This window comes from Tarenaya hassleriana, unplaced genomic scaffold, assembly GCF_000463585.1.
Source record: "Tarenaya hassleriana unplaced genomic scaffold, ASM46358v1 Cleome1, whole genome shotgun sequence".
NCBI lineage: Eukaryota > Viridiplantae > Streptophyta > Magnoliopsida > Brassicales > Cleomaceae > Tarenaya > Tarenaya hassleriana.
In genome coordinates, this window is record NW_010960187.1 from 3,845,242 (window position 1) to 3,866,910 (window position 21,669).

Below are 21,669 nucleotides of genomic sequence, written 5' to 3' on the forward strand. Positions count from 1 at the left end.
TTTGCTAGTTAATATATAACTGCAACATCAAAGGCTTTTATTATTATTACTATTATTGAAATAGGTGTTTCAGAAGAGTTTGAAATAAGAAGACTTGTAAGGCTTATGGTTCCCCAGCCAATGCTGCATATGAACTCCAATGGCGTCCAAGTAAGAACTGCTCCTTCCATGGAACCCCACCACTTTCCCTTCTGTCTTCGTCGATGTGTAATACGTTCCGTTTTCTTCGCCATACGGTCCATATTTCCCTCGGCTCGTGTAGAAACTCACCGACTTCACCACTTTAGTTGTGTCTGAATTGCTCACTGGACCGTAGTACCCGGAAAGGCAGGTGAGTACTTCATGCGGACACTCGAGTTTTATCTGCATTTACATGTGACGTAAGGGTGATGATGCATTTAGAAAGATTTATGGAATCGAAAACTCGGGTTTCGATTAGATTTTCGGTTTTATCCTTACCCTGTGTGTGGCGACTCCTCCGTTGTTGTTGCCACCATGTTTGACAGACCAGACCGACTGCCCATTTCTATCGTACTCGACTTGTATGGAAGTGATAGCGGTTTCTCCTCTTGTCACGAATATCTGCTTGATCCCCGAAAACACACCGTCGTCCCATGGTTTACCTCCTTCACCTCCCCATGGCCCCGGCCCACACGGTGCTGGTTCTTTCACGACTCCACGTGAAACCTGAGAACGAGAATAGTCAGAGTAAGATGTTTCCAGCTCGAAAACAAGAAATGAGAGCTTAATTAATAAGCTTTCTGTAACTAAAAAGAGCCTAAAACTGTAGTTTTATCTAACAGTGGATGACACAGGCACAATTACTCAAGAGGCTGGAGTTTTCTTGTCAAGATTACCTCTTCGGATTGTCCATATCCTGCAAGTACCAACTTGTTAGCCCAGGGAGAGTTCTCGATTTCGGCGATTTGGGAGTTGTGGGGAACGATTGCGTTGTAGGGAGATGGCTTGAGGGGCGTTATCTTGCACTCGTGGACATGTACACCAATGGCATCGAGGAATAAACCCTCTCTCCCGAGGAATCCAACGATCTTTCCTTCGCCAATTTTGTTGGTAAAAGAGGGTCCTTGTTCTTCTCCATAAGGCCCATGCTTCCCTTTGTTGGTGTAAAAGGTCAGTGACCTGATCACATTAGGCCCCATATACATCAAAGAACCATAAGTTCCTGTTATGCGTGTTAAAACCTCTGATGGGAAATCAAACACAACCTGCAAGCCATTTCACCAGAGAAAATATTTTATGATATGAGTTTTAGGCACAAAGATTAGATCTTCATCTTAAACCGGGACGAGGTAATTATTCACCTTATCATGTTTAAATCCTCCTGTACCGCCATGCTTGCTTCCCCACACAACCTGCCCGTTACGATCATAACAGGCCTTTATCGATACAATTCCAACATTCCGTGACAAATTGATTTGTCTAATACCCGTAAAACTCCCATCGTCAAACATGGTTCCACCAGTTCCGCCCCACGGTCCATACGTCTTGCCACCTTCTTCGAGATTTGAGCTAACACCTTCAGTCTTCGGGTGTGATTTCTCTGGATCCGCCAACTAAAAATTAAACTTAGATCTATTGATTCACCTCCAGGAAACCAGTAATCATAGGCTCGAATATTCTCTAAAAATAAACGTTGTTTCTCTCCTCACCTTATGTTTGGTCTCAGTGACCGCTTGGTCTCGGGGTACAGAAGGAAGCAATGTGGAATCTTTCTGCTTGACGGCAACAACTATATCGAAGCTTTGGCCTACACTTCCTTGTATCACTGAGTACTCGAGTTTCTCGTTACCGTTAGTGACATGATACTGTGCTGGCAGAGCAATTTTTGAGGAATTTTCTTTGTGAAGCGGTTGAATATGAACACCAATGGCGTCCAGGTACCAACCAGTTTTACCATGGAACCCTACAATCTTTGCCTCCGACTTTGGCAATGAGAAGTAAGTACCTGACTCAGAGCCAAACGGTCCATATTTTCTACGGTTACTCTCGAATGTAAGTGATCGGACACATAAAGTTCCCCAAACATCAAAGCTCCCATAGGTTCCATGAACTGAAGTTAGATATTCATCCGGGTATTCAAGTTTTACCTGAAACAAGAAAAATCATTCAGTTTCTGAAAGCCATGAGATCTTCATATGAACAAATGTGCAGAGGGACCTTGTCAAACTTATTGCCACCCTTTCCTCCGTGTTTGTCTCCCCAAACCGATTTTCCATTCTTGTCATACTCGATTTGGATGGAATCAATGCCCGAACCGTGAGCTATAACTATTTGCCTTACACTGGAGTATACTCCATCATCCCAGGGAGAGCCACTTTGGCCTCCCCATGGACCAACTGATGTAGGTTTCTTCCCCAGGCCTTCACCACTCTGCATCAACATATTTTGATGGAATATTAGATAAACAAAGCTGAAGAATGAGGTTAAAAAAAAAGATAGATGTCTTACCATTTTTTCCGATATGTCAATCTTTGAAGGGTTTGAAGTAACAATTACACGAAGCTCTTAGAGTAAAAGAGCTACTTCACTACTGCAATGGCATAGCTGAGAGATTTGACGGGAATTTATAAGGTCGGAAAGGGTGAAATTTGAGGTCAGGGATTTTCCGGAGCATATCAAATCATATTGGGGAACACATCGAATACATACAGCCCATACTGGTGTCCACTATGAAGGGATGCTATGAAAGTAAGAAGAATCAGATCCTTCAGAGAATCAATCTATCCCAGGAAAAGAAGAAACACACCATAATTTTCTAGATGGGCAAACATTTCATTGCATCACAATGATAGAATTATAAATGTTTATCTCAAAGTATCAGAGAGGACAGGCCTGTTACTTTCCCCAAAAGATCCAAAGAGAACGATAAACTTTTTTGTTGGGCATATTGTGCACTTTGTGCTCAACTTATACACTTCCAGAAGAAGCTAAGAATCTAGCCAGATTATCAGGTGACCTAAAAGTCTGTGTGAAGTATCGAAAATTGGTAAAGAGAAAGAAAAAATCGAAAGTAGACGAAGAAATTACCCAATCGATGTGCCGATGCCTACAGATCCTAGACCTCCATTTACTGTTCCTTGCACCTATGTTGCCTGTAAAGATTCGAAAAACACATACTACAAAGATGAGGTACGATTAAGCATGGACTTATATCAGAATTCAGAAAAGATACAAAAACACACCTCATCTGAAGGTTATATTTGACACAGAACCAAGAAACAAAGAGTAGCACAAAGGAATGACCACATATGATATGAAGTATCTGGCAATGTTTGCCCATCACGATTTGCATCGGTAACAAATCAGCTTAAGTGGAGAGGAAAGGCAAGAATTCAAAAGCAATCCCGACACTGAGCCAATTGAATAAGGGGGAATGACAGCTGTTTTAAAGAACAAAATGTAACCTCTGAATGCTTGTGGATGGAAATGAGAAGGATACTTTATGTTGTCATTGTTCACTCTACCAATAATCTCTACAGGAGCACCCTCCGTTCTTAAAATGGTGCAAGCACTTTGTGTCATCCAAGAATATGTCACAGCCATATCTCCTAGATATGTCCTTTGCAATCTGATGGCAATCCCGGCACATTCTTACATTTTTCAAAATCCTTATTGTCCGAGGTGCAAGAGATGAAGAAGTTAGACCAAAAGCAAAGGCAATCTTTTCACTGTGGAAGCCATGGGTTGCCTCTGTCTCTTCATCTTCAATCAAAAGTTCTCCATGATGCTCACCTCTATCATCCAGCTTAGACACTGTTTTCAACCATGGATACAGAAAATCCATACATAATTTCGATTTATCACCTGTAGTGAATGTGTAAATCATGTTTCGGACTTCAATCCAGCTCTGCCCAAGAGGTTTCTTTGACATGTTATCTTTCCCCGACTTCCATTTTAAAGGTCTCCCATGTTTGGCACCTAAAGCATATGCCTGCAAAACTAAATTTTGAACTGAAAGGTTCTCAGGTTCCAAGTCAAACAAGTGGTCTGCTGCACGAATAGCCAAGCTAATGTCACCATAAATCCGGCATCCAGTTAAGAAGGCTTCCCAGATAGATGCCTCTGAATAAATGTTCGTCTCGTAAATAAACTGGAGAGCTTCTTCAAGCCTCCCGGACCGACCATATAAGCAAATCATGGCAGAATAATGTTCCAGAGCTGGAATGATATGGTAGTCATTAGCTATTCTGGAGAACACTTGCTTTCCCTCATCTACATTTCCTGCAAGACCGTGCGCAAGAATAATGCTTGCAAGAGTTCCCCTATTTGGTTTAAACCCCAGTCTTTTCATTTGATCAAAGAGATCAAGAGCTGAAGCACAACAACCGTGTAAAACATATCCCCCAATCATCGAGTTCCAAGTTACGATGTCTCTTCTTTCCATTCCATCAAATATGGCTCTTGAATAACTTATATTCCCCGACTTAGCATAGGTATCTATCAAGGAATTTGTCACAGCATGAACGGAATTTAGGTTTCTACGCAGTACACAACCATGTATCTCTTTTAACTTTTTGGCCGCAAGCAGATTACCACAAGCAGGCAAAACACTAAGTATGGTAACTGAATTTGGAACAAAGCCAGAAAACTGCATTTTTCGAAAAATTTCCAAGGCCTCATCTCGTTTTCCATTTTGCAGGTAACCCGCGATAATTAAGTTCCATGTTGCAGTATTCCGCTTGACTTTCCCATCCTTCTCCAACCTATGGAAAAGGTCCATAGCCTCATCCTCATCCCCATTCTTAATATATCCCGATATCATCGTGTTCCATGTGATAATATTTGGTTTCACATATGAATCTTGCATCCTTGTAAATAGTTCATAAGCCTTTCCACAATAGCCTGCTTGGCAATAACCCGTAATCAGTGAGTTCCACGTATATACATCCTTATCTTTTACCGAATCAAAAACTTTTCTTGCAGCTTCCAGCTCTCCGCACTTGGAATACATATCAATTAGTGAATTTACAACAAGAACGTCATCGATAAAACCCATCTTAACAGCAACAGAGTGAACTTCCAATCCCAAGTTCAAAACTCTCAAACATGAACAAGCAGATACTGCACTCATGAGAGTAATTCCATTTGGCATGACACCCACCAAAAGCATCTCCCTAAATGTATCCAATCCTTGGATTGTCCTTCCATTTTGTGTTAAACCCGAAATCATACTCGTCCACGTGAACACATCAGCAGTTACCCCGAGACTCTCCATCTCTTTCATCAAATCCATGGCAGCATCACATTTCCCTTGTTGGTTATAACCACCAATCAAAATGTTCCAAGTAACTAAACCCGGGATGATTCCTTCCTTTTTCATCTCCTCGACCAATCGAATAGCTTCTTTATGTTCATTCCTTTGGCAATAAGCCAGAAGCAGTGAGTTCCAAGCAACAACATCTCGTTCATCCATGTTCCTAAAAAATCTCGTAGCCAAACTTAGTTCCCTGCATTTCGCATACACAGCCAAAATCGAGTTGCTGACACGAAGACAAGAACTGGTTCCGAGCTTTGTCGCTAACGAATGGATTAATCTCCCCGTCTGAACATCACCGCAGTTCCCACAAGCCTGTAATATCTTGGGAAGCAAGAAATCATCAGGTAAAACCCCATCTTCCATCATCAAATAGAAGAGCTCCACCACTTCCCTCCATTTCTCCCCCCTCGAGTATGCACCGATCATTGCAGACCAAGCGTACAGATTCCTCTCACGCATTGAATCAAACACCTTACGTGCATCAGCCAGACACCCGCATTTCGCGTACATACCCACCAGCTTAGTCTCCACAAACACGTCAGGCTCCAAAACCAGATCGATTCGAGCATGAAGAATCCGACCCAGATCGATAGAGCCCGAACCAATGCACAACTCTAACAAGTCGATGTAAGTGCTGCGATTTACCTTGGACCCATTTCGGGATATCGACTCCAAAGCTCCTTCAGCTTCGAGCAAGCGTCCGTTCCGACAAAAGTAGACCAATTGTTCGTCGGACATCACCAGCTGGTGTTTATTCTTGACGAAAGATATAGTTTTCTTTCTGGTCTGAGGGTGAGCTTCGGGAGAATTCTCAAACTTTACCGGAATTTGGTAATTCAAGCAAGTTTTTGGGATTGAGAGTGTAAACAATTTCTCCATTATCTATAACACTGCACCAGAAGTTGCTACGACGATTCCAGAGTTTATGCTGCTGTTTTGATCGTTTCGTCTTTGACTCTTGAATCTGCAGGAACCGATAGAAGAGATAACAGAGCCGATGAACAATGGGGGAAGAAGATAAGGGTCATCACCTTTATTAGCGGATCATCCAGAGAGTGTAAATATTTCGTGATAAGAATTTCACCCAGTAACATCTCGCCACGTGGCGTGAGACCGCGACTTCAACCAAAGTACATTAACGGTTCTTTTCTCCCTTTTTTTTATTGTCTTTAAAAATATTGAGGAAATAAAACATCACTAAATAGTAAAACATTAAAAGAAAAAAAATTATTGATATACAACGAAAAATACATATAACCAAACAAATTGACATTCTTATCCATACACCACATGGTCCCATCATCATCATCATCATCATCATCATCATCATCATCATCATGTTCACCGTAATCATCGTCAAAGTTAATGACCATACACATCAATAATTATGTCTCAATGCCTTTCCTAAACCTTCTTAGATATTTAATAAATAGAAAGATTGCTCAAACGTGAACATAAACTTTTATTACAACACAAAGGGCAACTGTCCATATTCTCACGACTTCTAATGCAGATGCTAATTTCCAATGAAACTTTGCATGGTTTTATAAGGTAAAAAAAAAAATCTACGGAAATATCAAACTTGATTTATTTAAGAAATTCAAAATCGTAAAGTTCGAATACGAATTTGACCTATAGATAATTTATTTGTCAAATTCAAAATGAACCCAAATTCTAAATACCTAGATAATTTTTTTTTTACAACGTGAGAATCACAACAACTACTTTGCGGACGCGCTGGTTGGATAAATACCCGTTTACATAGGATGTGAATCAACCGTAATTTACTGACGACAAGAAAGTGGATAAAGAGTCGAATCCGACCTCTCGATATATTGATCATATTCCTTACCAATTCACCTAGATTTTTCCATACAATTTCAATTGTTCATTTGTAGTAAACATAGTTATAATATCAAGTAGTATCACAACTAATTTTATAAATATTACATCAATGGAGAAACATAAAGCATAAAGACTATATGGTAGGATCATTATCACACAATAACCACAACTATGGAGAATAATAGCCAAACTAATTGACGTTCATCATCTCCATGCATGCCCCCACATAGTCTCCATCATAATAATGATCACCATCATCACCTTAACCACCATGCCCATGAAGATCATGATGTCTCACCCTTTTTTTTTTTGGTTTCCTAAAACCCTTTTTCTTAAATATTTCGATAAATAACCAAAAGAAAAACTAAAACAGGAGAGAAAATGCGAAAACAGATTAATATATAGAACCCATATTCCATGAACACGAACAGAAAACATCGTCATTGTCTTCTTTTTCCATGTTTCGATGTTTTCGTGAGTATTTTTGTCAGAATCTTCATTTTTTTTCTCTTAGTGGTCAAACGTGGTCCGTTGACCTTGCGAGAAGCGGAGCAGCGAGAGACGTCTTGATGACGTGATTTGCGGGTGCACGATTGATCCCGTGCTCCGCGATGGACTGGATCGCTGCCTTCTCCATCGCGGCGAGCTTCCTCTCCTCGTTCTTTCCGTATAGAACGAAGTAGAGCCCCGTTATTATCAGCACAGCTCCAATGATCCTGTGCGATCACTAACACCGTTAGTAAGGAACGAACACGGAGTTTCTCCCTAATAAATAATTTGTTTCCAGTTAGGCCCCAAAGAATATAAATTGATCAAAACGATCCCTTTCTATGCTCTAATTCTTGCCCTATTAACAGGTAACGACTATTTTCACATGAACACTCTAGATTAGGGATCTTATTTGCGAATTGTTGTAAAAATAAAAGTCATGCTTTGTATGTACCCTCCCAAATAAAATTCTTCGCCTAATGCGATTGAAGCCATGATCGCGACGACGAGAGTCTGGACGGGTTGATAAACAGCGACGAACACTGGACCTCCTCTGTCAATACACCAAATCTGTACTGCAAACGCGATTCCAGACGCAACCACACCCTGAAAAAAGAAAACTAATTACGGTTAAAACTTTGCTTCGAAACGAGGACTCAATTGATCCATATTAAACTACAAGGGTTAAAATCAAAACACCGAAAAAAGAGATGAAAAAAAAAGAAAAGAGACACTGACGGCGTAGAAGATGGTGAAGAGCTCCCAGCCAGAGTGAAAGGCCCAAGCAGTTAAGTCTCTCTCTGCGAAAGCGGCAATGATCAAGAACTGAATAATACCGAAGAAGCACGTGTATGACGTCACCGACAGCCTGGCCGGGTAAGTCTTGAGGACCGGAGCTTGAAGCACGAGCCATCCGGACCACGAGAGGCAATGTCCGATCAAGTAGATGCAACCCATGGTCCAGTTCTTGGGCGCCGCGTCACCGAGCCGCCCGAACGTGGTGGCTCGAGCCGATGCTAGACCGTGGTTGAGATGTTTGGCCGGAGAGTAGATCGTTGGGCCCTTGTAGAGAGTGATCACCGAAGCTCCGGCGACACAAAGTGCAGTTCCCAAGACTTTGGAAAGACCATCTCTTCTGTTCAGTCGAACTTTCTCGATCCTGTTTCGGTTCAGAAAGGGGTCATTCGTGTTAGAAATTCGTCTGAGAAGAAAAGGGTTTCGAGATGTTACGTTCATGAACAAATTGAGAAAAGAAACGAGGGAAAAAATCAAAAAAGGCAGAAACTTTCACTAAGAAAAGGATGAGCAATAACAAGACAAAAACAGGGGATGTTTTAGAACTATGTGCTTGTGTAAGTCTGAATGCGTTTGACAATCTTTACAACTTAAACCAATAATGTTATTAACAATTCAGATGAGTAGAAAAATGCCTGAGAAGAGCAGCCATGAGGAAGGTAATTGCAGGAACAGAGTTCTGAATTGCAGAGGCAAACGTCGGAGATGTGTTGTCCAGTCCCAGCAAGTAGAACCCTTGATTCGCCGTTATTCTGCACCCGACCGTATCATTAGTATTTCCGACCGGACAAGGACACGAATCCGTACGCATAATACGTACCCGACAAGTGCAAGGAGGAAGAACTGAGTGAGGAACTTGAGGCTAATCGCAGGCCTCTCCTTCCTAGACAAACAAAAGAACCGCAATTAATTATTATCATCGCATCTTGATTCACTGTAACCATGGACAAGTAATCAAGAACGTGTAAAGAGAGATACTTTTCGAGGAAGTAAGCGAAAGGGAGGAGGAGGAGCAAGGCGATGATGTTGCGGTAGACGGGGAAGACGAGCATGCTGATGCCCATGTTGAGGGCAGCCCGAGACACGACATGGAAACCGGCATACCCGAACTGCAGAGCCAGCATCGCCCCATGGAGCTGCAGCCTCTCCGGCACCGAACACCACCGCAATCTCCCGCCATCACCTCCGCCGTTTTCCGCCATTGAAGAAAATGAAGTGTTTGTTGTGGTTAAGATGTGGAAAAGGATGAAGAGATGGTGAAGTTTTTTAGTGTGGGGAAGCTTGTGGAGGTATTAATATATATATATATATAGGTCGCCCAACGACAGGAACCGGTTGGTATCTTCGTAAAAAGTATATGTGCAACGATTTTTTTTTTTTTTTGAAGTAAAAAGAATTATAAGAGAATCTGCCTGTGAAGAAAATTATTGTTTTTAATGGAAACTATATTGCAGAAAGAAAATCAAGAACTTGTTGCAGTTTTAAATAGAATGAGTTCAACCAAAATGAATTGAATAAAAATCTAACCAAATTTTAATACCAGTTTGATTTTAATTCGATTGGTTTTATTAATTAATCCAAATGCTGTAAAAATAATTTTTTTAACCCAAACCGAACCAAATCAAATGCAAACCGAAAGTGCCCGTTTTATCCATTTTATATTCAACAAATATTTTTGTTTCTTAACTAAAATTAGTTATCTAATTTTGAGTTGAAAGTTATAAACAATAACAGATGATATCAAATTTTACAATTTACCAACCCCGTAATCTTATTTCTATACCATTTAAATGTTCGGAAAAAAAGTAAAATTTATAATTCATTGTGTTATAAATAAAAAAATATCTTCTATTTTATTTTTGTATGGAGGATATATCGTTAAATTAATTAATTGATTGATAAAAGGACCCATCATAATTAATTGTGAATATAGAAAGAAATTATGAAGAGGCAACCGTGAAGAAGAGAAATTATAAATGTTTGAAGGCTGTCTCCCATATTCTTTCCCTCTATTTTAGCTGACAAGACAACCCCCACGCCACACACTACTCGTCATTATTATTATTATTATTATTATTATATTTATTTCTTGTAGAAAATGTTGAAACTAAAATATGAAAAGAGAAAAATTGAAAAATTTAATAAAAAGTCACATTGATTTATTATCATTATTATATCTAAAATAAAATTGATATAAAATCTTAACATATATTTTTTTAGAACAAAATGTTAACTAAATATAAAGCAATCTAAAGATAATATAAAAAGTTTTTAAGTTAAATAGTTTCAATAAAAACAAAAAATCAAATAATGAAAGTAAACAAATATCGGTATTTCAAAACTAAAAAATGTGACTATAATTAAATAAAGAAAATAAAGCAAGAAGAATGGCTGACCCCTCGTTGACATAATTATTTCGAATACTTCATTTTCTTTGGTAGCATGGCATTGGTAATAATAATTGTAAAGGACAGCGGTCGCTCCAAAGGATATCCTCGTTATAGATGTTTTTTATTACAAAAAATGAATTCGTTTAATTTATATATTTATATATATATATATATTGCTTTAATTTTTTGTTGGTTCAACAGTGAAGATTAGGGGTGGGCGTTTCGGGATTCGGTTCGGAATTTTAACGGTTCGGTTCGGGAACGGTTTATTCGGTATTATAAAATTTGTACCAAATTTGTACCGTATATTATTCGGTTCGGTTCGGTTCGGTATTATGACGGTTCGGGATGGTACGGTACTAATAAATAAGTACCAAATAAGAACCGAAATAAAGACGGTTCGGGAACGGTTCGGGACGGTTCGGAACGGTTCATAACATATTCATAATTTATATAGTATAAAAAAAAACATCCAACATAATAATTTTAGAGAACAAAATAAAAGTATTGAACTTTATATAACCATAAGAAAATTTTACATAATAATTTTGAAATTTTCTATAAATACGATCAAAATTTTAAATTACACTTTAAAAATTATATCATATATGTAGAAATCCTTCTTTACCGACAAGTAAAATGTATGCAATATAAAAAAAGACAAAAAATAATATAAATAAAAAGAGATAAAAATAAAATATTTATTAAGTAAAATATAGTAATTATCATAATTAATTATTAATATTAATTTTTTTAATTAAAAATAAAAAATACCGAAATACCGTTCGGTATTTTCCGAACCGAACCGAACCGTTCCCGAACTGTTCGGTATCTTAAATCTTGTACCGTTCGGTATTTTTATATAATACCGAACCGAACCGTTCCCGAATTAATCGGTTCGGTACGGTTCGGTACTAGATTCCCGAACCGAATTGCCCACCCCTAGTGAAGATGATGTAAACTCAACTCTAAATTCGAATTTAATTCCGTAGAATTTAATTCGATATTTTTTTTCTACAAATGGATTTCGACATATTTTCAGTATAATTCATGCGATGTTTTTCATATCGTGTAGACTATAGTTTAGACTTCCTATTTGAACACGGGTTATTCAAACATTATACGACATATTGGATTTAAAATTTTATAAATATTTTTATATATATTCTTGTAATATTATATATTAACACTATCCAATATTCAATAAACTCCCCGTGTTCCAATATCCAATATTTATCTATAACAAAAATGTTTTGATTTGCAAGAAAAAAATTATTTTATGCCGTTTTTATTGCTATTCATCATATTTAATTTCATTTCTTCATAATAAAATTCTATAAAAGGTTTTTTTTTTATATGTATAGCCTAATATTACATATTAAACTATTCAATATTCAATAAACTCCCCTACCTACAACAAAAATGGTTTATTTTGCCAGCAAATATTTATTTCGTTTTTTACTTTTAATAGGAAAATTGTTTTTATATTATTTGATGATTGCAAAAATACATCTTAATATATAGCAAACTATAATAGAATATTCTAGGAATAATATCTTCCTATATTTTCTTCATATTCAAAATGAAAATGTATAATTACTTAATATTTGGTTATTTTTATCATGGAGGCGGGGACGGAACCCCACGCGCTCTGGTGGCTCGTGAGACCCACAGTACCTCCCACCACACGGGCAAAGCCACACGCCTCGAATGTATCTATCTATCTACACGCTTCGGTCCTTTTTTTATTTATATTATCTGTATCTTATTATTTTCTCGAACTACCAAATCTTCTGTTTTTTTTTTCTCCTTTGGGATTTTCCGATGTAGTTTTTACTTATATATTGTTATCGTTTTCCTTTTGGAGAGTTCTAATAATGGTATTGCACTGCACGGACATTTCGTTAATAATATGCTCTAGATATGTGAATATTGATATTATTATTAGAAAAATTACTTAAAATTAAATTAAAAAAACTTATCAAACACTTCCACATAAATAAATTGTATTTTCTTCTTATAAATACATTAACTATTTGAAATTTCTAAATAAATATATAATTTGTCAAGATTTTATCTGATTTTCATAATGATAATAATATTAAAATATATATAATTTTAATTTCTAGGTCTAAAGATGGACAAGTAATGCTTCTAAAAAGATGGAAAACTTAGATATTTGTCTAGTCATCTGATCTAAAGATCATAACCTTCACAATATAAAATCTTAATTCCCATGTATTTATAATTCTTTCCCATAAAATATTAATTATAAATCACATAATAATATCTACACATCACTCACTTTATTTTATTTTTTTTGAAGATAGATATTTAGGTCCATCAATATTATCAGGTCATACAATATAGCACATAATGTATTTGCTATTCGATAGATGTTGAGTTTAGATAACATCTTTAACAAAAAAAAAAGTTTAACAAAAAAAGTTTAGACAACAACTTAATAGATACATGAAATCAAATTGAAAATATTCCAATACAAAAGCTTTAGTATTTTTGCTAAGAAATTCCTTTTTTTCTGTTACACGCGCATTTCACAATTTAGTTATTCATATCTACGATTTTCTTAAAACAACATTACATAGATGTTTAACTAACACAATTTATTTTATCTATTATATATCTAATTAATAGATACGTGAAATCAAATTGAAATTATATATATATATATATGTTTTATACTACAAAAATAGGCTACTTTGATTTCTTAGGGCATCTATCTCTTGGATGGGTTCTCCAAAGTATAATATCAAGTGGGGTGGATGTTTTTTGGCATGCAATGTGTAAAGCAAAATTACAAGCATTTGCATGATTTCTCTTGATGGCATTTGTTTGGCTTTGCATGCACAGCAGGAAACTTCAACCCACTCCCACTCCACCTTCTTGACATGAACTTCAATATTGGTGATTTAGTTATATGTTTTTTTTGCCCGACATGATTAAACTACTAATGTTCTTGTCATAATTTCTCCACTTATTGCTTTCCTTCCACGTATTATTGTCCAAGAACCAGATTTCCAACTCGGAATAAATATCCTTTTTATCATTTTTTTTTTACTTTCACTTTTGAAAGATACTTTGAAATTGGTCAAATTTTGAAAATCTACTGTATGGCCAAAAAAAATCTTTCTCTTTGGATATCTCATATATATAAATTTCATAAGATGTTTTTTTTTTATTGAATTATGTATATACACTCTTTTACCCTAGGCCATATAGGAGTCAAACTTGGAAACCCCATGTAAACTAGTTTCTTAGAACCAGATATCATATCATCATATGTTATTGTAAATTAAGTTATTATAAATTTTTACCACTTAATTACTTTGTGCCTCCATCTTCATATATATATATATATAGTTGCCCTTGTCACTCCTGATAGATGATAGGTTTTCTTAATCAATATTTTGAGAATCACGTGAATAGTTTAATACCTCCTATGGTCTTGGAACTTGGAACTTGGAACTTGCTAATTAAGAAGGGCAGATCATCTACTAAGTTACGAACACAAGAGCAAAGAACAAAAGATTCTTCCTAACTTGGTGTCAAGATTCTTGTTTTGCTATGCATTTCTATATAGACAACTAAGGATTACACTATAGCTGACACTTGAAACACGACACTCTCTAGGAAATGCTCTGGGCATCTCTCTCTCTCTCTCTCTCTCTCTCCGGTATATAATGGTCTGCCACTGATGATTTCCACGTAAGGGGTAATAACGAAGTCTCCATTAGCATTGTCCCAAAACGCATGCACTCGACACTGTTTTCATAAAGTCACTCAAGTTGCTGATCCTATATGGCTTCCATTCAAATTCATCGAATTACAGAATCCCATTAACGATATTTCGATTTTCTGCTCCCAAGATTCTGAAACTGTCGCTTTCGATGGATTTCATATCAACCGTTGCCTTGTTCGCACGAGCATCTTGTACAGACATTATCGTAACATGTACGTATAAGATTTAACCTAAGATTCCTACGTATTTGCTCTTATGTCTCGCGGCATATTCTACTCTGGTTGAATATCCATCATCACCAACGTCTCGCTCTTGACGTCATATATTCGTGTTCAACGTTTTGATCAATCCATCATCGGTTAACGTTGTGGAACCTTTCAAGCATTGGGAGGCACATTATGCAACCTCCATTATATATATATATATATATTAAACAAAAATAAATAAATTAAAAGGGAAAAAAAAACAAAGGTAATAAAACTCTCACATCACAAACTCGAACTCGCCAATGAACGTAAACGTAAATTATGATCCGAGTGTACTTGCCATGCCAACTGCAAGGACTCGTAATGGAAGTGGTCGAAATCCTCAATCACTAACTGACGACTTAAGCTTTTCAGTACGGCCTAAATCCACGGTCGGCTCGGATTGCCGACCCGACGGGCACTCGTAAGCCATGTGTCCCCGGCCGCCGCAGTTGTGACAGATTATAATCATCATCTGACTCATGCAATCCCGACCCATGTGACCCATCTGATGACAGTTCCTGCACACAATATCTCGGGTTCTGAACCCGCCTCCCCTATCCGAAGGGTAACCGTCTCCTTTAGGGCATTGTCTCGCCAAATGTCCCGAGATGTTGCAGATGTTGCAAACAGGTTGTTCATGGCAGTCACGAGCGATGTGACCCGTTTTCCTACAGTTCTTGCACGCTTTTCCGTTGGTGCAGTCGGCGGCTAGATGACCGGGCTTGAAGCAGTTGTTGCAGAGTCTCGAGTCTCCTGAACGGGGCTCGGGGTTAGGGCAGTCTCTGGCTCGGTGTCCGGATTTCCCACAGGAGTGACAGATTCCCTCGTTAGGACAGCTGTTAGCAACATGTCCCGGTTCTCTACAGTTCCAGCATCGTGCTTCGGCCGTGCACTCTGCTGCAATGTGCCTGTAGAGAGATGGTTTTAGACCAAAAACCGAAATTCGTAAAAGGTAGTTGAAGGTTGTGTAATGAAGGAGTGTCAAATTACCCAGGAAGACCGCAGTTGTTACAGACAGAAACATTAGGACAGTCCCTTGCGAAATGGCCAGGTCGCTTGCAGTTATTGCAGAGATTCCCTTGGCTGAAAATATGTTCCAAAAAGATAAAAGATATTGTCACAATCCTAACAAGTTTGTTCTTGAGATGTTTCGGTATTTCTGCATATGTTCAGTTAACAAATACAAGATAATTTCATTCAACTTCAAGCGATTGAATGCACAAAATCACGGTCACATTATTTGACATGAATTCACTTCATATTTACGAGTTCATTTGCTAAGAATCCTGTCAGATTATCAACAAGTCAAAGAAAACATGGCAACCAAACAATGCAAGAGCAGAGCAGATAACCACAAATCTTGCCCATAATCATAATATATCAAGCGAATGGACGATCAGCCTTAATATCATATAGACGAATATTTAAAATTGCTACTTCGACAACCCTTTATCTTTGAGTTAAAGATTGGGTATTCTATTTCCGAAAGAACTTTTCCGTTTCTCCATGTTCTAAATTTAAAAAGCCTTTCCTTACTAATTCTAGAGAAAAATAAGGGCAACAAAGGTTCCAACAACAAGAGTCGGGACAAAACGGACCTGAAAGGACGACGTGGATCCCTCCTAGAAGGACCATTAGGGTAGGAAGAACGTTCAGATCCAATTCTCCGATCTCTCGGCCCTCTGCTTCGACTCCTACTCCTACTTCGGCTTCGGCTCCTGCTCCTGCTCATGCTACGTGAACCCATTTCCATTTCTCCGACAACTTCTCAATGCCCACACAAACGAAAAAATAATCACACCGACACCATTACATGCCAATATTAACCACACAAACCAGATTACATCCAGCAACCCAACACAACTCCAAAGTAAAAACTTAGTCAACAGACAGACAGACATGTGTACCGATTATACCAAGAACCGAGTCTAAACAGATTCCACAAGGACAAGAGTTGCATCCAATCCTCACATACACCAAGACAACTCCAATGCCACATTACGCAAACCTTAAAACCGTTCTGGCAATTAGTGGCTCCTCGCATCACAACACTACTCATGGAATTGCATACAATATATCTCAAATTTCACCTGTTTCTCTGCACAAAAATTAACCTAACAATCTTCCATCGCCACGATTTATTGTCTGATTCCATGGGATTTAGTAAGAAACTAAAAGAATCAGCGGCAGAACATTAAACTACGTTGCAGCAGGTCATAGACGGAACTGGTTACGACAAGATCGTATCCAAATTTCAGACAAATGCCATTCCCCAATCGGCTAAGGATTTTCTAGGTTTCAAAGAGAATCAGATAAAAATGGAAAAATCAAGCGACATGAAATAAATTGCACCCCCCGAATATACAGGTAAAATTTCCCAAAAAAAAAATGGGAAACGAGTGACGATATCGCAGATTAAAGAGGAAAGCACCATGAAATCGAATTCGTAAAATCTCCATAGCGAAAAAAAACCACAAACCACAGAAAAAAAAAAAACAGATTCAGAAACGATAGAGGAACAATACGTCGTAGAGATTGGGTTTTGACGAACCTGAGGGGCGCATTTGCAGAAACTCTATCAGCGATGAAGACGCAGATTTTTGCTTCGACCAAAGGAGAAATTAGAAATTATCATGTTAGGCAATTCCGGGCATGACCCCTAAATCTAATAATAATAATAACAAGGGAAAATGACATTTTCCTACAACAACTTGGCAAAATGTGACCTTTTACTACACGAATTTTTAATTTAACAAAAAACTACACCAAATTATCAAATGTGCCAAATTGATACACGAATTACCCGATTTAACTGCAATTTCCTACACAATCCGAAAACGATGTTAAGTGTCCGTTAACCGCTGACATGGCATGCCACGTGGCGGCTGACGTGGCACGCCACATAGATTTTTTACCACGTCAGCATGCCACGTCATATTTTTAAAAAAAAATTCCGAAAAATATAAAAAAAAACGATTTTTTTTTTAAATTTAAAATAAAATAAATAAAAGAAAAAAAATATATACATATATATTCATATCTATATACAAATAAAAATATAAATATATATACAAAATAAAAAACATATACATATATATACAAACATCTATACAAATATATATATACATATACATACAAACAAATATATTTATATATACATATACATATATAAACACATATATATGTATATATACATATGCATATACATACATACATACATACATATATATGTTTATATTTGTATTTGTACATAGATATGAATACATATATATACATGTATATGTATTTATATATGTATGTGTATATATATAAATATACTTGTATGTATGTATATGCATATATATTTGTATAAATGCATGTATATATGTGTATATTTTTATTTGATATATATAGAAATATATATACATAGAAGTATTTATGTTTATATTTGTATTTGTATGTGGATATGAATATATATATATATATATGTGTGATTTTTTTTATTTTGTATGTATGTATGTATGTATGTATGTATGTATGTATATGCATATGTATATATACATATATATGTGTTTATATATGTATATGTATATATAAATATATTTGTTTGTATGTATATGTATATATATATTTGTATAGATGTTTGTATATATATGTGTATGTTTTTTATTTTGTATATATATTTATATTTTTATTTGTATATAGATATGAATATATATGAATATATATATATATATATATATATTACTATTTATTTATTTTATTTTAAATTTAAAAAAAATCGATTTTTTTTCATATTTTCGGAATTTTTAAAAAAATATGACGTGGCATGTTGATGTGGCAAAAAATCTATGTGGTGTGCCACGTCAGCCGCCACGTGGCATGCCACGTCAGCGGTTAACGGACACTTAACACCGTTTTCGGATTGTGTAGGAAATTGCAGTTAAATCGGGTAGTTCGTGTATCAATTTGGCACATTTGATAATTTGGTGTAGTTTTTTGTCAAATTAAAAATTCGTGTAGGAAAAGGTCACATTTTACAAAGTTGGTGTAGGAAAATGTCATTTTCCCTAATAATAATAATGAGTTAATTTAAGTTTAATTTTTGGGTTTGTCCTTTTCTTTTTCCGATTTTGATATTGAAACATATTGTTCCAATTTTATATGTTTTGCCGTGACTAATAAATTTTTTTTAAAAAAAACAAAAAACAATTCCGTTGCCGGGACTTGAACCCGGGTCTTTCGGGTGAGAGCCGAATATCCTAACCAACTAGACTACAACGGATTTGATGACGATGACATTATATCTCTATTTTTGTTACCAAATATTTACATATAAATTCAATTATTAGATTAAATATGTTCAAATCATGACTAAGCCATCTATATTAAGCTTGTTAGCGTACCATCTTTTTTATTCTAAATCCACTCTTTTGTGAAAAAAAAGATTAAGGGTCTATAATTTTCCGCCAAAGGAAATGCTCTAGTGACATTGAAACATGAGCACATGCATGTAAATTTTTATATACAGAATAAATACCATATAGTAATAGTAACAATCTTCGTAGTTATAGCGTATCTATGCATAAGTAGGGTTTCTCATAACACATTTGCATACACCACGCAAATCTCAGAGACAACTCGTGACACAAAAGCATCCATCATCCATCAATGGCACGAGCTAAGTTCTCTGCTAAACCTCTCTCTCTCCTCTTCATCTCCTCCGCTCTCCAATTCCTCCTCCTCGTCCACGTGGCATCTGCCGCCGCCGTGGCCGTAGGAGGTCGGTGGCAGCTCCTCCGTCGAAGCATTGGGATCTCGGCGATGCACACGCAGCTCCTCCGGAACGACCGTGTCGTGATGTTCGACCTCACAGACTTTGGTCCCTCAAACATCTCCTTGTCCGGAGGGAAATGCCGCCACAGCCCAAACGACGGTGCCTCGAAAGTGGACTGTACGGCACATTCCGTAGAGTACGATGTCGTCTCGAACAGGGTCCGTCCACTCACCATTCGGTCCAACACCTGGTGTTCCTCCGGTTCGGTCGCGCCGGACGGGACGTTGATCCAGACCGGAGGGTTTGGAGACGGAGAGAGGCGAGTCAGAATGTTCTCTCCTTGTAGGAAGAACAAGTATTGTGACTGGAAAGAGATCGAGAACGGACTGGTTGTAAGGAGATGGTATGCTTCGAATCATGTTTTGTCCGATGGCAGACAGATAATCGTCGGTGGTCGTGGACAGTTCAGCTTCGAGTTTTACCCGAAAACGAAAGATCCGAACGTATACAGCTTACCCTTTTTGGCTCAGACCAACGATCTCGGAACTGAGAACAATCTATACCCTTTTGTTTTCCTCAACGTCGATGGAAACGTATTCATTTTCGCCAACAACCGAGCCATCTTGCTTGATCATGGCAACAACACGGTGGTCAAGACTTACCCTACGATTCCGGGGGGTGACCCGAGATCGTATCCAAGCACTGGCTCTGCCGTTCTCCTGCCACTGAAGAATCTCGAAGCTCTTAACGTCGAGGCCGAGGTTCTGGTGTGTGGTGGTGCAACTAGAGGAGCGTATGAGCTAGCACTGAAAAACACTTTTGTAAAAGCACTCAACACATGTGCAAGGATCAAGATAACGGATCCGAACCCGAAGTGGGAGATTGAGACGATGCCTCGTGAAAGAGTCATGGGAGATATGACCCTTCTCCCGAATGGACATGTTCTACTCATCAATGGCGGTTATTCAGGAACTGCTGCATGGGAGTGTGGTCGCGAACCGGTGTTTGCTCCGGATCTTTATCGCCCCGATAACCCATTAGGGTTTAGGTCCGAGAGCCAGAAACAGACCTCAATTCCGAGAATGTATCACTCAACCGCTGTTCTACTTCGAGACGGGAGAGTTCTTGTCGGAGGAAGTAATCCACATCGTTACTATAACTTCACAGGCGTGCTTTTTCCGACAGATCTAAGCCTAGAAGCTTTCTCACCGTCGTATCTTGATCAAGAATTCTCGAATCTCCGGCCGAAGATTATAGCTCCAAAGTCACAGTCCAAGATCAAGTACGACACGAAGTTAAAGCTGAGATTCACAGTGTCGGATGAGGTCAAGAGTCCGGTGAAGGTGACGATGGTTTACCCGTCCTTCGCGACTCATTCCTTCTCGATGAATCAGAGGGTTCTATTTTTGGACAACGTTAAGTTCACCACAAGAAGCAAGACGGCAAGAAAAACAACGTATGGAGTCGAAGTGAAGACACCGAGATCGGCCAACGTGGCACCGCCTGGTTATTATATGATGTTCGTCGTGAATCAGCATATTCCAAGCAAAGGTGTATGGGTACGGCTGCTATAAGATTCTTATTCAACACCATGTATTAGCACCTTTTTAATGACGATGATTATAAAATAAATTATTGTTAGAAACAAAAACTAAACGGTGTATTTACTATTTCACTAATACGTTAGAACACGACGAACCAAATAAGATATAGTGTAAACTAAAATAATCGGATCGGATATTCGGGTTTGTGACGTTTTTAACATAATTAGAAAAAATAACCTATAGTTTAAACTAAATCAAAGGAGATCACATAATTAGAGTGCCTCTCATAATCATGCATTTGAATACACAAGTAGAAGAACACGTCTTTGTAATCATCAATAGGTTAGATGGATATTCACATGTATCCCGCTTGTTTGTTTTTATCTTATTATGATAATGACAGTCTTAATTACCTTACCAGATTAGGCGGAGGCTCATTAGAGAGATGGATGAATATACACACTGATGCTAAAGTTGAATTTCCACATTTGCCCCCTCTTTGCTCTGCAGTGGCATTTATTATGACATGGACTTTATAGCCCTAAAAGGAAAAAAAATGGCTAT

At 37.6% G+C, this 21,669-nt stretch overlaps 5 protein-coding genes and 1 non-coding gene across 7 annotated transcripts; 1 reads left to right on the forward strand and 5 right to left on the reverse strand.

Moving 5' to 3' along the window:
• Positions 1-16: 16 nt before the first annotated feature.
• LOC104809315 (jacalin-related lectin 3) lies at positions 17-2,562 on the reverse strand. 2 transcript variants are annotated; one of them, XM_010535269.1, is made up of 7 exons: positions 2,470-2,562; positions 2,179-2,391; positions 1,671-2,108; positions 1,323-1,574; positions 858-1,226; positions 460-687; positions 17-363 (listed from the first exon to the last, which is right to left on the reverse strand). In XM_010535269.1, exons 1-7 carry the CDS (start codon positions 2,470-2,472, stop codon positions 70-72), a joined length of 1,797 nt encoding a protein of 598 aa, XP_010533571.1. In that variant the 5' UTR covers positions 2,473-2,562; the 3' UTR covers positions 17-69. The 2 variants fall into 2 exon arrangements, with proteins under 2 accessions (XP_010533571.1, XP_010533565.1); XM_010535263.1 differs by lacking the exon at positions 2,470-2,562 and having other exon boundaries at positions 2,179-2,403.
• Positions 2,563-3,281: 719 nt separating this feature from the next.
• LOC104809307 (pentatricopeptide repeat-containing protein At1g19720) lies at positions 3,282-6,286 on the reverse strand. Its single transcript, XM_010535250.1, has 2 exons — positions 3,461-6,286; positions 3,282-3,371 (listed from the first exon to the last, which is right to left on the reverse strand). Exon 1 carries the CDS (start codon positions 6,155-6,157, stop codon positions 3,482-3,484), a length of 2,676 nt encoding a protein of 891 aa, XP_010533552.1. The 5' UTR covers positions 6,158-6,286; the 3' UTR covers positions 3,282-3,371; positions 3,461-3,481.
• Positions 6,287-7,162: 876 nt separating this feature from the next.
• Positions 7,163-9,686, reverse strand: LOC104809330 (protein WALLS ARE THIN 1-like). The gene is made up of 6 exons (XM_010535282.2): positions 9,386-9,686; positions 9,228-9,290; positions 9,043-9,159; positions 8,351-8,771; positions 8,067-8,218; positions 7,163-7,839 (listed from the first exon to the last, which is right to left on the reverse strand). Exons 1-6 carry the CDS (start codon positions 9,607-9,609, stop codon positions 7,641-7,643), a joined length of 1,176 nt encoding a protein of 391 aa, XP_010533584.1. The 5' UTR covers positions 9,610-9,686; the 3' UTR covers positions 7,163-7,640.
• Positions 9,687-14,984: 5,298 nt separating this feature from the next.
• LOC104809337 (zinc finger protein GIS2) lies at positions 14,985-17,450 on the reverse strand. The gene is given in 5 exon segments (XM_010535295.2): positions 14,985-15,200; positions 15,203-15,713; positions 15,796-15,888; positions 16,404-16,569; positions 17,357-17,450. Coding segments are annotated over 5 exon segments (810 nt in total). The 5' UTR covers positions 17,370-17,450; the 3' UTR covers positions 14,985-15,173.
• A 1,546-nt stretch (positions 17,451-18,996) lies between these two features.
• Positions 18,997-19,069, reverse strand: TRNAE-CUC. The gene has a single exon. It is a non-coding gene; the product is annotated as a tRNA-Glu (tRNA).
• A 259-nt stretch (positions 19,070-19,328) lies between these two features.
• Positions 19,329-21,254, forward strand: LOC104809344 (aldehyde oxidase GLOX-like). The gene has a single exon (XM_010535307.2). It carries the CDS (start codon positions 19,456-19,458, stop codon positions 21,133-21,135), a length of 1,680 nt encoding a protein of 559 aa, XP_010533609.1. The 5' UTR covers positions 19,329-19,455; the 3' UTR covers positions 21,136-21,254.
• Positions 21,255-21,669: the final 415 nt, after the last annotated feature.

Bases quoted from the DNA above. Each gene is read 5' to 3' on its own strand.
- LOC104809330 (XM_010535282.2), bottom strand. From the start codon at position 9,609: ATGGCGGAAAACGGCGGAGGTGATGGCGGGAGATTGCGGTGGTGTTCG. The intron at 9,160-9,227 runs GTACGTATTATG...GGTCGGGTGCAG, and splicing joins TTCCTCCTTGCACTTGTCGG to AATAACGGCGAATCAAGGGT. The intron at 8,772-9,042 runs GCATTTTTCTAC...GAACCGAAACAG, and splicing joins CTCATGGCTGCTCTTCTCAG to GATCGAGAAAGTTCGACTGA.
- LOC104809344 (XM_010535307.2), top strand. From the start codon at position 19,456: ATGGCACGAGCTAAGTTCTCTGCTAAACCTCTCTCTCTCCTCTTCATC.
- LOC104809307 (XM_010535250.1), bottom strand. From the start codon at position 6,157: ATGGAGAAATTGTTTACACTCTCAATCCCAAAAACTTGCTTGAATTAC.
- LOC104809315 (XM_010535263.1), bottom strand. From the start codon at position 2,403: ATGTTGATGCAGAGTGGTGAAGGCCTGGGGAAGAAACCTACATCAGTT. The intron at 2,109-2,178 runs GTCCCTCTGCAC...TTCTTGTTTCAG, and splicing joins GTGGCAATAAGTTTGACAAG to GTAAAACTTGAATACCCGGA. The intron at 1,227-1,322 runs GTGAATAATTAC...AATGGCTTGCAG, and splicing joins GAGGATTTAAACATGATAAG to GTTGTGTTTGATTTCCCATC.